The following is a 13,402-nucleotide window of genomic DNA, read 5'->3' on the forward strand; positions in this document are numbered from 1 at the left end:
TCCGACGCCAGCCATGCCGTCAGGATGACACTGGCATGATGGTGCCATGATGATGATGACACTGACATTGCTCCGCGAGGAATCGATCACCATAACCGTTTTCAAAATGGAAAAATCTTCCGCGCCAGTGGGAGTCGTTCCCGAGGGCGGCGCCGGGTGCCGCCGGGTGTGGCGGCGTCTGGGACTCCTGCAGCCGGTCCGGTCCGCCGGTCCGGTCCGCCGGCCGGTCCGCCGGCCCGCTCGGACGCCCGCGCCGACGACCTCTCAACTCTGGTGACGTGCGAGGTGGCGCGGCCCGTCCCGGATGCGGCGGCACGCGGCACTGTCCGCCTGTCCGCCGCCTGCTGAGAAACGCCCTCGCTCTGCGGCTACCTGCGTCCTGTACTGAGAAACGCCCCGCCGGGGGAGGAGGCGTCGGCGGTGAGCTGCGTCGGGGGACGCCGCAGTGGACCGGCGCGCCGGCCTCAAGTATCGCCGTGGCCGTCGGCTCACATTCAGGCGACGTCGCCACCAACGCCGCCACGGCCACGGTCGCACGCTCCTGGTGCGGTGATCGCGGCGCGAGCAGGGCGGCGGACGCGGTCGGGGCCGCCGCGCTCTGGCCCGACGCTCCGGCCGGCCGGGCGCGTTGGGACGCTCCTCGGCCGGCGTGAGCCGGCCGAGAGGAGCGTGTCGCGGATGGCCGGCGCCTCCGCAGCCGCCGTCCATCGCCGCGGGAGAGCAGGGGCACCGGCGCCGGCGAGCGCTCGGCAGCGGTCAACACCGCAGCGACGTTTAATGGTTGTCCGGCCGCAGTCGGCTGGACCAGCAGCCGGTGCCAGAGGGTGGCATGGTAGCCTCAGTGCAGTCGCCGTTCTCCGGGAGGATGAATGGCTGGTCTCGAGTGTGCTGCCGCCGGGTCAGCGACCTCCGAAGCTGTGGCTTGGACCGCCGCCGGCCCAGCTGCCGTAACGCGGCAGCTGCCATCAACACCCGTGCTGTGGCACTTGCGACGGCCGACTGTCTCTCCTTTCCCGACAGCTGGGTGCACTGTAAGTTATATGGCTATCTCGACGCGCAACAAATTACTGCATTAGCGTCGTAATCTTCTGGCTCGTCGATACCCCGTCCCTGTATTGATGGCCCAGTGCTGGCCCTGGATGGCTGAGCTTCGGGCTCTGGTACCGGCCAGCCGTGGCAGCTGATGAACATTCAGTGGAGACAATTACGTGATGAATGCTTTTGTGATCAGGAAGTAATGGTGCTAGTGCTCTTACGCATAGCCGGTAATTTTTATATTTTGTTTCTGCCTTTTCTTGCATCCCTTGCTACGAGCAAGGGATGTAAGGAATCTTGGAATTGGCATTCGTGCCTTTCCGGATGCGGCTTTGTAGCATTAAATTTCTATAATTTGTACCGGTGTCTTTTCTGAGTGATGTTTTTATCGTTTAAGTCGGTATTTTATTATATTTCTTTTTTTTCATCCACGCGAGCACGTTCGTGCTATTGTTACGGACGAGCTCGTGCTCCGGTCGAAGCCCCTGAGCCGGACCCGTGCCGCCGCCGAGCCTGGCCGTATTCCTGTCGCCTCAGCTCGGGCTCGTGCCTCACGCCGCCGTCAGCAGCACGCCGCGACGCGCTGCCGGCGTCTAATGCGTCATTAATGGGCTGATTGGAGCCGGCTGTCGGCGCCGCCGGGCAGCCCCGGCGCGGGCTCCGTTCGTCTCTCGCTGCCGGTGACGGCGTGACAGCTCTGGCCGCCGCGGCTCCGGATCAGCGGACGGGGCTGTCCAGCGGTGGACGGTTGTGGTGCGCTCTGTGTTTGTGCATGGTGAGCATCGTGAGCTCTGGCAGGTGTGTTGGCGCTGATCGCCGCCGCTGGTCGCTGACCTGGCCGTGGTTGCCACCGGTGGATGACACATTCGAGGTCATCAGCGTCTACTGACCTATCTGAGGTCACCTGTCGGTCGCTGTCCAGGGTCATCAGCGGTCACTGACCCGTCCTAAGTCACCAGCCAAGGGGCGCAAAATGACCACTGCAGTCGGCGCGCCGGCAACCCCCAACAAACAACAAATCCACCAGCCTGTCCGTCCGCTCCCTGTCACCGCCCCCTCGCCGGACCGGCGTCGGCGGCCGGGCCAGGACGGTGACCTCGGTGGGCGGCCGGCGGCGCCGTTTGAGGCCGCCCCGGCGGTTCCGGGAAGTGTGAAGTGTGCCGGGCGGCCCGGTGCGCGCGCCGCGCCGCATCGATCGGCCCCGGGCGCCACCGCGGTGACCCGACCGGTGGCACAAAGGGCCGCGCCGCCCAATCAATGTCATTTTGTGTATGAATGAGGTCGTCAGGGCAGGAGTCGGACGCGGGGGCCTGGCGGGGGGCGCGGCCCGCCGGCCGGGTCAGAGGACGCGCGTCTGACCTGACCCGAGCCGGTCTGGCGCGGGGTCGGGCAGGGCGCGATCCCGGCGGCTGCAGGTTTGGGGGCCGGTCGCCGCCGGTACCGCTGCAGGGCGGCGTTCCGGTGGAGCGAGGCGGGTCGCGTTGACATTCCAGGACGCCGCCCCCGCGGTCGACGGCCGGCGGCTCGGCGGCGGCCCGGCGCCACCACCGGGCCGCCTCTCGACGGCCAATATGCAGTTTAGAGGGCCGGTCGGCGGCGCGCCGTCTCCATTCATCAGAGCGGTGCGCGCGATGAGCGGTGGCCGCCGGTGCGCGGGCGGCTCACGGCCGCGGACGGCCCGCGATCGCCGCCGGTGCCCGGTCCAATCTTGGGCCAGCCGTGATGCATCGCGGCCGGGCCGGCCTCAGCGTCGGCGCCGGCCGCCGCCAGTCGCTGCCGGGCCGGCGCGGCGTCGGCTGGCGCGGAGGTGCGGTCCGGCTAAGGTGGCGCTCGCGGTCGCCCGGCATGTCAGAGGAGGTCCGAGGGCCGGCGAGCCGCCGCCCGCGTCCGCCGGCCGCCGCCCCCCGTCATGGCCTGGTGCCTGCGCGCCGGCGAGGACAGCTCTCAGCCGCTGCAGGTGAGCCGCCGCCGGGGTCGTCCGCCGCTCCCGCCCACCGCCCCCGCCCGCCCCTCCGGCCGGGAGTGCCGGCGCAGGTGACGGCGGGGCGGAGCGCCGGGGACCGCTGCGTGTCCTCCGGCCCGGCGCCGCCGGCCAGCGTGGCGGCGGCTGCAGGCGCCGGCTGCAGGCGCCGTGGGTCGGTACGGAGCCACGCCCATGCGGCCGTCGGGCCGCCGCCGCGGCGTCGGCGTGGCGGCGGGCGACCTGTTGGCATCGGTGATCGGCGGCAGTATCTCGGCCGCGCCCGGTGCCCGGTCGGCCGGCGGGGTGGTCCCCTGTGCAGGGCGCTGAGGCGGCTCCGAAGCGAACCAGGCTCTGAGGGCAGGAGGTCGCCGGGGTCGGCCGGCAGCAGCTCCCGGCCGCCTCAAGTGGCCGATATATTGGACGGCGCGAGTGGCGGCTGGCGCAGCCAATTAAGCCCCAGTGTGGGGGGAGGCTCGCATGTGAGGGAGTCGGCCGCCGCTGGGTGACGACGCTCCACTACCCGAGCCCGACCTCTGGCGGCGGCGGCGAGGCCGCCGCCCCGGGTCGCTCCGGGCCGGGCGCTGGGCGCCGCGCGGGGCCGGCTGGTCGGCGCCGGCAGCCTCCGACCACGCCCCGCCTCCGGGCGGCTGCTCTGATGGATGGCGCCGCCGGCTCTGCATGCGTGCAGGCAGTGTCGGCCGCCCGCCGCCCGGCTGGAAATGACGCCGCGGTTGGCGATTGGACGGTGGCATGCACGGTTTCTGTGACCGGCTGCGGAGCGGCCGGAGACCGTAAGGGTCAAGTCTGCAGCCTTTCGCCATGCTTGACGCTGTGGGAGATCTTGCCTGATAACCCCTGCCATATGGACGCAAAATGTTCTCAACCATAAACGCGTCTCGAAATCCTTGGCAACAACCGTGTGCTTTGAGCAAAGGCCGCGCTGGCCAGACGCTTGTGGTGGCCACCTCGTCGCTCCTGGTAAAGACGCGCCCCCCGGATGTAATAAATACTCCCTCTATCCCGCCCGACCGCGGACGCCGCGTTCCCGGAGATGCCCCGGTCTGTTATATCGCTGGGAGCCGTGTCTGTCATACCGCTATCTGTTATAACACCGTCTGTCATACTGCTGGGAGCCCGAAAGTCTGAAAAACTCGCTAATGGAACGCTACCAGATTAACGTTTGGGTTGCTGAGCAGGCTCCCTCAATCATTCATCGAGGGCTAATGCTCTGCTCCGGCGACTGGTCTTGCTTCGTCCGACCTGCGTTCATAAACATGATGAGCCCCAAATTAAATCCCAGCTGGGCGGGTATCGATTGTGCCGGCGGCCGTGGGCAGGCGGGCCGGTGGGCCGCTCGCTAGAGGCGGCCGGCCGGGGAGCAACTTTTCCATCCGAGCTGAGCCGGAGGGCGGGCGCGCGCGCGGCCGGCCGCCGCTCGGCTGGCGGATGTGCCGCTGCGCGCCCGGCCGCCGGCGCTGTCTGCCGCTGGCCAGACGGCGCCGCGACCGCTGGCCCCAGCATCGGCGCCGCGACCGCTGGTCCCAGCGTCGCCGCCGCGGGTGCCGCGGGCCGACGGTCGTCTCGTCGGTGGAGGGGGATGACGGCGGGGGGGGGGCGGCCTCGTCATGGGCGACGCGGCGCGACATTTTACGGCCGCGTCGCCGGCGGACTTCTCGGCTGGCCGTGGCTGCTCGTTTCAGCTGATCACGATGGCGCTCTGCCGAGCCTCTGACGCCTGCACGGGTGCGGACGGACCTGCTGGGGCGGGGAGAGGGGGGGGGGGGGGTGACGGGGTCCGAGTCGAAGCGAGGTTAGCGAGGCGGGAAGATTTGTCGACCGAGGAGTTCAGATGAATGAGATCCCTCGGCATGAGTTCGGAAAATCGGCATCAGTTCTGCGAGGCTTTCGTTGAAATCGTTCCATGCTGTTGCTCAGTTGCAGTCAGCTGAAACCACACACCGGCTGGCTGGGAAGAGTCAGTGACTGGAAACTCACTTGAACGCGGTCTGGACTCGCTCTCAGCTGGATTCACTCCCTCTGGGCGGGGAGACGACGGGGGACCGAGTCTCAGCTGAATCGAGGGCCATCGCTCTCAGCCGTCCTGCGGTCCCATGCCTGGACAATCAGTCTCAGAGCAGCTCCACTGGCTGGCTGGGTTCTGAATCGAATAACGGACAGTGCGTTTTTCCCACTGCGTCTTTCCCCCTATTTCTCAGCCTTGGCCTGTCCCTCATTTTCTCCACTTCGATCCCTCTGTGCCTCCTGATGTCCATCTCCTCCCGTTGTATTTATATTGTCACTACGTTCCGCTGCCCGTGCCATTCACTCCTTCCTTCTCCCTGCGCCGCTCTGTGCCCGGCTCCTGCTCCCCTCCCGCCATCTCGTGACGCCGGCTGGGAGTGGGTCTGACGTCACCCCGCCGGTGCACCTGTTGGGCCGGCCGCTGGCCGGCGGGCGGCAGGTGTTCTGGCCGCCGACGGGTCAAGCCGAGACGGCCGCGCGCGGTGGAGAGTCGCCGCCGGCGCCGCCAGCAGCTGAGCGACGCATCGATCATCGGACAATGCACCATCAGCGGACGTGCAACAGTGCCGTCTGCTGCAACGGACTGCTGGTCAGGTCGCCCTCTGCTGCAACTGGCCGCTGGTCAGGTTGCTCTCTGCTGCAACGGACTGCTGATCAGGTCACCCTCTGTTGCAACTGGCCGCTGGTCAGGTCGCCCTCTTCTGCAACTGACTGCTGGTCAGGACGCCCTCTGTTGCAACTGAGTGCTGGTCAGGTCGAATTCTGTTGGAACTGGCCGCTGGTCAGTTCGCTTTCTGTTGCAACTGGCCGCTGGTCAGGTCGCCCTCTGCTGCAACTGGCCGCTGGTCAGGTCGCTTTCTGTTGCAACCAACTGCTGGTCAGGTCGCTCCAAATTGCGATGTTCTACTGCCGACACCTGCGGAGCTAAGTTTGACGGGGTTCTGGGGCCACTCGCGCCGGCCTGGAGGCCCCTGGCGTCGGGCGCGGGGCCCGGGGCCCGGGGCCCGGGCGCGGCGGACCAGGCCGCGGTCGCGGTTACTAGCCGCGGCTGCCGTGTGTCGCCGGCGGCGGAGGCGGCCCGCGGCGGTTCTGATGCCGGCATCGGCGCCTTGGAGCGTCTGCCGTGTTTGGGCGTCAGTGGTGGGGGCGGCGCCTCCGACCCCGGCGCTATTGACCGCTTCACCGCCGTAAAGTGGCCCCACTTGGGTCGCCAGCCAATATACGGCCAGAAATAGGCCCGATCTCAGTGTCCCGTGGGGAGGGGAGGGGCCGAAATCCTGGACATCGACGTCAGCTCCCCTCTCGGAACGCGTCTCTAGCAGTCCGGCCAGAGGTGGCCGCCGGTCGGCACCGCTCCTGCCCTGTTGACCTCAGCCTACCCTCTTGACCTCAGCGTGCCCTGCTGACCTCAGCGTGCCCTGTTGGCAATGGCGCCGGCCGGCCGCACGGTACAGCCCAGGCCGCTGAGCAGTGAGAGCCGCACAGTTTCGGAAGCTGACCTCACGCGGGGCGGGTCGGTGACCAGTGCTGCAGCCGCTCCAGTGCAGACGCCGGCTGGTGCCGGCGCAGCGCTGGGCAGCGGGCCCACATGGCCCGCTCGTGGAACGCGCCTGCCAGTGTCGGGTCCACGCCTGCGATCATGGGCGGGGCGCGCTTCCTCGGCGTGGGCTGCCACGGGCGGGTCACGCCGGTCGCGACCGCGCGCCGCCGCTCGATTGCAACGCCCGCAATCGCGTGCAATCACCATGCACACGGCCGCCTGCAAGCCGAATTGGCTGCATTTTCTTGCCGCGCACGCCACCTTCCATACGCCATCTCGTAAATTGCTTCGGCCGCTGTTTGCAGGCATTTGAATGCCAGTCTTGGGTGGCGGCGTGATGGCTGGGGCCGGCCGGCCATCGCCGCCGGGCCTCAGTCAGCCGCGAGCGGATTGGACAGGTCGGCCGGCGGCCGCTGTTTTGCCACCCGGAGGTGGTCGCTGCCGGGCCGGGGCGCGCGGCGCGGCGACGCCGGCCCGCCGCCGCCCGCTCGCCGGGTGGGTCCCGTCTGCGGCGCGGAGGCGGGTCAATTGAGGCCCGCCGGCCCGTCGCCGCCCCCAGCTGCGGCTTAGAGCCGCCAGCTCGCCGTGCAATGGACCCGTCGGTGGCGACGGGCGTCCGCGCCACGAACGCCTGCGGGAGTGAGTGTCCGCGCCACGAACGCCTCGGGAGCGAGCACCCGCGCCGCGAACGCCGCGGGAAGGAGCGCCCGCATCACGAACGCCGCGGGAGTGAGCGTCCGCGCCACGAACGCCGCGGGAGTGAGCGGTCGGCGGTGACGGCCCGGCCCGCTACCTGCCGACGCGTCGGCAGCTGGCGTCGCGTGCTGCTCCTGCCACGTTTGTTTACAATGGTGGCAGGATGGAATGCATGCGTCCCATGACCGCCCGCCGGATGTCGTCCCTGCCGGCTCGTCCGCTCTAGCCACATGGTCAGACCGAGCGCCCGCCGCCTTTTGTGCCGGCTCTTGGTGGGCTATCAGCCCGGCTTATCCTGAAGTCGAGTGAAGCACGGTAGCGGCAGCTGGTTGGAATGAGGGCGCCGCTTGATAAAGCACTAAGACGCGGCCATTAGTTAGGCCCGCTCGGCCATGTTTACATCGCGGCTCAGCCATGGCTCGCGATCTCCGCTGTAATAGCGGGCCGGTAAACACGCGCCGGCTGTAACGGTGACGGGTGATGGCGGACCGTGTGCCGGGGCAGGGGCGCAGCCGCCGGCCGTGACCCGGGCACTGTGTCGCCGGCGCCGTCGGCGTAGGGTGGGCGCGGGCTGTGGTGCCTGTGGTGCGGAGGGGGAGGGGGACTGCTGGTGGTTAGCGGTCGGGTCGCTCGCTCACTCCGCTCCCACCCCCCTTCCTGCTGGGTTCTGCGCTGGGTCCGGTCCTGCGTGGGGGCACGTGCCGCTTCCAACTGGGATCTGGACACCGTCTGTCGCCTGCTCGTGCCACCGGCATGTTCAGCGCCCCGCCCCCTCGCCGCCCGCCCAGCCGGGGCACCAGGCCCACGTCTCGAGCGAGCGCCACCGGGACCGGGCACCACCCTCTGCCGGGACCGGGCACTACCCTCCGCCGGGACCGGGCACCACCCTCCCCCGGGACCGGTCCACGTCTCGCGTGAGCGCCGCCGCACCCCGCGGCGGATGGCCGCTGTCGTCACCGCTCTACGTCGGCGTCGACGGCCGTCGATCGGTCTTCCGGCGAGTGATGTGCCCGCGGACGGCCCATTGTAAGTGGAGTCGCGCGCGCGCGCGATGGCCGTCGCTTCGACCGGCGTCGGACACGGGCGGCGAGGAGCGATTGACTTTCAACTAGCCCGGGGTAGCGGGGTTTTGCGGGAGCGTGCCGCGGCCAGGCGGCCGATGCTCGGCGGCTGCTCAAGCGCACGGTCCGGAGGTGTTGTCCGTAGGGCGGTGATGTCGTCGGCGTGTGGGCCGAGGTGTCGGCGGGATAGCGCGGGCCCGACTGACCCCTGGCCAGACCTGCCGACTGGTGGCCGGTGCGCTTGTGTCGCGGCTAACTGCAGCGCCCCCGGGTAGGTGAAGACGGAGGACGCCACGCCTGGTGTCCGTTATCTCACGCTGCAGCTTAGCGTCCGTGTCCCCCCGTGGCGGCGGCCCGTTGGCGGATTTGTCCGGCCGGACGGCGGCGTGGGGCGGCGCGAGGGACGGGTGGCCCAGCCTGGGAACGTCCGCAGGAGGCCAGCGCCTGGCGAGACGGCGCCGATCAGGGGTCATTTGTCGCCGGCGGCGGCGGCGCGGGGGGCGGCCGCTGGCACAAACATGGGGGAGGAGACGGCGTGGGACGGCGTGGAGGCCGCGGCGCCCCTGTAGGCGGGTCATCGGCTCAGTTCGGCGAGGAGGCGGGCGGCGGCGGTGTTATCCTGGGGATCGGGAGGGCTGAGATGTGGGTGCATGGTGCAGCTCTGAGACGGTGTTTCACGCTACGAGGATCGGTTGGTGTTCAAGAGCCAGGCGGCAAGCATGGCAACCGCCGCGTATGCGACGCCGGCTCACAGATAAGCCGGGCGTCCGAGGTGGACACGGTAGCCGGATTCCTTGCGGCTCGACCGGTCCGGCTCTCCGGCCAGCCTCGACGACCCGGGCCGGGTCCGATCCTCAGGGATTCTTAGGTCACACTCGATGACCCCGGCCGGCCCGGTCCTTCGGTGGCACTCGGCAATCCCGGTCGGCTCGGTCCCGAGTTCAAACTTGGCGACCCCGGCCGCCCGGTCCTTCGGTCAGCCTCGGCGACCCCGGCCGGCCCGGTGTCCTTCGGTCAGCCTCGGCGACCCCGGCCGGGTCCGATCCTCAGGTCAGCCTCGGCGACCCCGGCCGGCCCGGTCCTCCGGTCACGCTCGGCGACCCCGGCCGGTCCTCCGGTCACACTCGGCGACCCCGGCCGGGCCCGATCCTCAGCTCAGCCTCGGCGACCCCGGCCGGCCCGGTCCTCAGGTCGGCCTCGGCCACCCCGGCTGGGCCCGATCCTCTAGTCAGCCTCGGCGACCCCGGCCGGGCCCGATCCTCAGCTCAGCCTCGGCGACCCCGGCCGGGCCCGATCCTCTAGTCAGCCTCGGCGACCCCGGCCGGGCCCGATCCTCAGCTCAGCCTCGGCGACCCCGGCCGGTCCTCCGGTCACACTCGGCGACCCCGGCTGGGCCCGATCCTCAGATCAGCCTCGGCGACCCCGGCCGGCCCGGTCCTCAGGTCAGCCTCGGTGACCCCGGCCGGGTCCGATCCTCAGCTCAGCCTCGGCGACCCCGGCCGGGCCCGATCCTCAGCTCAGCCTCGGCGACCCCGGCCGGTCCTCCGGTCACACTCGGCGACCCCGGCCGGGCCCGATCCTCAGCTCAGCCTCGGTGACCCCGGCCTCAGGTCAGCCTCGGCGACCCTGGCCGGCCCGGTCCTCAGATCAGCCTCGGCGACCCCGGCCGGCCCGATCCTCTAGTCAGCCTCGGCGACCCCGGCCGGGCCCGATCCTCAGCTCAGCCTCGGCGACCCCGGCCGGTCCTCCGGTCACACTCGGCGACCCCGGCCGGGCCCGATCCTCAGCTCAGCCTCGGCGACCCCGGCCGGCCCGATCCTCAGCCCAGCCTCGGCGACCCCGGCCTCAGGTCACACGCGGTGACCCTGGACGCGGGCGCTCTCAGAACTAAGTTCGCTCAGAGCCGGGGATTTGGAGCTGCTGCGATCGGACGGGCACCTAAAGCCCGGCTAAGTCGACGGGCTTCGGGTGCCTGTTGTGTGTCGAGGAGATAAAACGCCGTGTTTCGGAAAAGGAAACTTCGACGGTCTCGCAGGATCCTTTATCGCGAGTTCGTGGAAGATACAAGGCCGAAGGGACACAGATCTATTGGATTTGACTTCACGTGCCTGGATTATCTTTGATCATCGCAGTCTTCTCTTAATTCTTGCTCTGCATTTTCATAGTAGCTTATCGAGGATATTATCAGCCTTCGTTAGATTAAGGTCGCTTCAAGAAACCTTTGGTGTGCGTATTGGTTCATGTCACTTGCACATCGCGCGTTACGATCCAACAGTCCCACATAATTACACAGTAGGATTAGTGCAGTGGGGTGAATACCATGTCCGTTTCCCCGCGGTATCAGTTGGCAACCGGCAGCGTTTCCTGCCGTCACCACCGACACATCACTCAGGCCGTAGCGAGAGCTGGGTGGAGCTGGACGAGGCCGTACATCGCTCGGCGCTCTGAGTACACGATTTTTCAGTGTCTATCAGTATCCTACGCTCCTGACCCTTGGCGCTTGTCTCCACCACGGAGCAGTGATGTTTCTGAACTCTGTAATCGACTTGTAACCAGCCGGCCGCTGCGGCTGTCGTGGTCAGTATGTGTGTGGTTCGGTGTGGTGGGCGGTGCAGGTAAGTGTGACACGGGTCTTAAGCGCGCGAGCTGACACCGCCACCCTCTGCCGCAGGACTCTGAGGTGCTGAACGCCTGGCTGACCGACTTCCACTTCGAGGAGTACTACCAGTTGTTCGTCAGCGCCGGCTACGACATGCCGACCGTGTCCCGGATGACCCCGGAGGTGAGCCGGCGCCGCCGAGCGTCCCCCCCCCCTCTCCCGCCGGTGTCGCGCCGCCGTCCTCGGGCTGTGCGGCTGGCCGGCCCTCCCCGCCCGTGGTCGCTGTCCCCGTCGGTCCAGCATGTCTCGCCTGTGTTCTCTGTCCTCGTCGGTCTAGCCTGCCCCGCCGGTGCTCGCTGTCCCCGTCGGTGCTGCCTGACCCGTCCGTGCTCTCTCTCCCCGTCGGTCCTGCCTGGCCAGGCCCGTGCTCTCTGTACCCGTCGGTCCAGCCTGCCCCCCCCCCCCCCCGTGTTCTCTGTCCTCGTCGGTCCAGCCTGCCCCGCCAGTGCTCGCTGTCCCCGTCGGTCCAGCCTGCTCCACCTGTGGTTACGCTGTACCGGCCGTCTCTGGCTCAATCTCTGGCGTGTGGAAGGCAGACGGGCCTTCGCTCGGACCTCCGCTGCTGCTGGGAAGGCAGCGGCTGGGCGGCGGCCACGCTCCGCAGGCGCTGCCGGCGGGAGGGCTCGAGAAGCGGCGGCCCGGAAGGGCCCCTTCAGTCCGACCTCTCCCAGTTCGCTAGAGGCCGTCGACAGCTCGTTGCGAGGACCTCTCGCCGTAAAGTGGGTCCACTGCAGTCGGCTGTCTGAGTGCTCATCATCCACTCCTTGTGGGACGAATCCACACGGCGTGTGAACGTCGCCCCTGGTGACCCGACCGACGGGGTCCCGCCAGAGGCCGACCGGGGCCCGGTGCGCTCCTGCCCTGTCAGAGGCGCCGTGTGCGGGCCGAGGCTCCGCGCCCTTCGACGGTCGCCGGCGCGTCTGGCTGTGACCGGCGGCGGCGGCGTTGGCGGGCGCCGGGCCGGTCGGCGCGGCTGCCGAGCGTCGGGCCGCGTCCCGATGACCACCCGCTGAGACCGGCGACCCACCCGCCAGCATCTCAGCTCGCAGCGGCTCGATCTGTTTATGCGCCGCGGTGCTGTTGCGGGCGTCTGAATGCGATGCCGAACGGCGCAGCGGGTGCGCGTCCGTGCCGAGGGCCTGGCCTCGAGTTCAGTGGTGGGTCTCCGAGCCGCACGGCCGTCTCCGAGGCCCACGGCCGTCTCAAGGCCCCACGGCCGTCTCCGAGCCTCTCGCGCACTCCTGGGCCCCGCGATGGACCATCAAGGGGCCATGACGAGCGGCATACCCGTGATTGACCTCATCACGAAATAGCCGGCCGCCCTGATGGCCATGGGTAAGTTACGGCGTCATTGAGTGTCCCCGCGCTTGACCGGCCGGCCCCGCCCCGCCCCCGGCCGGCCGGCCTTGGTATCGATCTCTCGGTGTCTGGGACGCCGCTGTTTTGTCGGCCGTAAGTGCCGCTTGCCTCCTGGACGTGCTGGCGGGTTTTGAAGCACGCTCGGACGGCCCGGGCCTTGGCGCCGCGCGGCGGCGAGGCTGGTCGTGTTTGAGACGTCCTGCGATGGTTTGCAGAAGTCCTTCATTCGCTTGCCATGCATGAGCGGCGGCCTGCCAGTAATTCTTCAAACTACCGTCTGTCAGATCCGTTTCAGATCCTTTTGCATACGTAACTGCGGTAAGATTTGCCCGGATCGTCCGCGTCGTCTAATTAGCATAGTTGCCAGGAAAGCGCTATTGACGGTTTAGCTTGAGATGTTTGGGTCGTGAAACCGCGGGTATATTGTGTTGTCGAGTGCCTCCACATTCTGGAAGGCATTTTCATTGGCTGTTAAAGCGGTCTATCCTAAGAACATGCCCAGGCTGCCGTTCGAAGAAGCCGACCGCTGTGCTGTGACGCGTTTCAAAAGCTGGAGGTGGACCGGGCAAAAACAGACCGACCGCGGCAGCGCCGTCTGGTGTCGCGGTCAGCGCACCGGAAAATGACCGGCCGCCGGATGCTGGCTGTGACCGGGCCGTCGGCCTTCAATGGACCTCTGAGCCTGGCCGTCGGCCTTCAATGGACCTCTGAGCCTGGCCGTCGGCCTTCAAGGGACCTCTGAGCCTGGCCGTCGGCCTTCAATGGACCTCTGAGCCTGGTCGTCGGCCTACAATGGACCTCTGAGCCTGGCTGTCGGCCTTCAATGGACCTCTGAGCCTGGCCGTCGGCCTTCAATGGACCTCTGAGCCTGGCCGTCGGCCTTCAATGGACCTCTGAGCCTGGCCGTCGGCCTTCAATGGACCTCTGAGCCTGGCCGTCGGCCTACAATGGACCTCTGAGCCTGGCCGTCGGCCTTCAATGGACCTCTGAGCCTGGCCGTCGGCCTTCAATGGACCTCTGAGCCTGGCCGTCGGCCTTCAATGGACCTCTGAGCCTGGCCGTCGGCC

The 13,402-nt window shown here is 68.5% G+C and overlaps 1 protein-coding gene across 1 annotated transcript in view; it reads left to right on the forward strand.

Annotated features, from left to right (window-relative positions):
• Positions 1-13,402, forward strand: part of LOC119095142 (caskin-2) — a gene marked incomplete at its 3' end in the record, with an annotated part of 47,308 nt that overhangs the window by 29,682 nt on the left and 4,224 nt on the right. The window contains exon 7 of the mRNA XM_037218024.1: positions 10,989-11,099. Within this exon, the coding sequence (XP_037073919.1) occupies positions 10,989-11,099 (111 nt within the window). The remainder of the gene's footprint in view (positions 1-10,988; positions 11,100-13,402) is intronic.

The sequence above is a fragment of the Pollicipes pollicipes genome, unplaced genomic scaffold (genome assembly GCF_011947565.3).
Source record: "Pollicipes pollicipes isolate AB1234 unplaced genomic scaffold, Ppol_2.1 Scaffold_4219;HRSCAF=4965_pilon_pilon_pilon, whole genome shotgun sequence".
In the NCBI taxonomy this organism is placed as follows: Eukaryota; Metazoa; Arthropoda; class Thecostraca; order Pollicipedomorpha; family Pollicipedidae; genus Pollicipes; species Pollicipes pollicipes.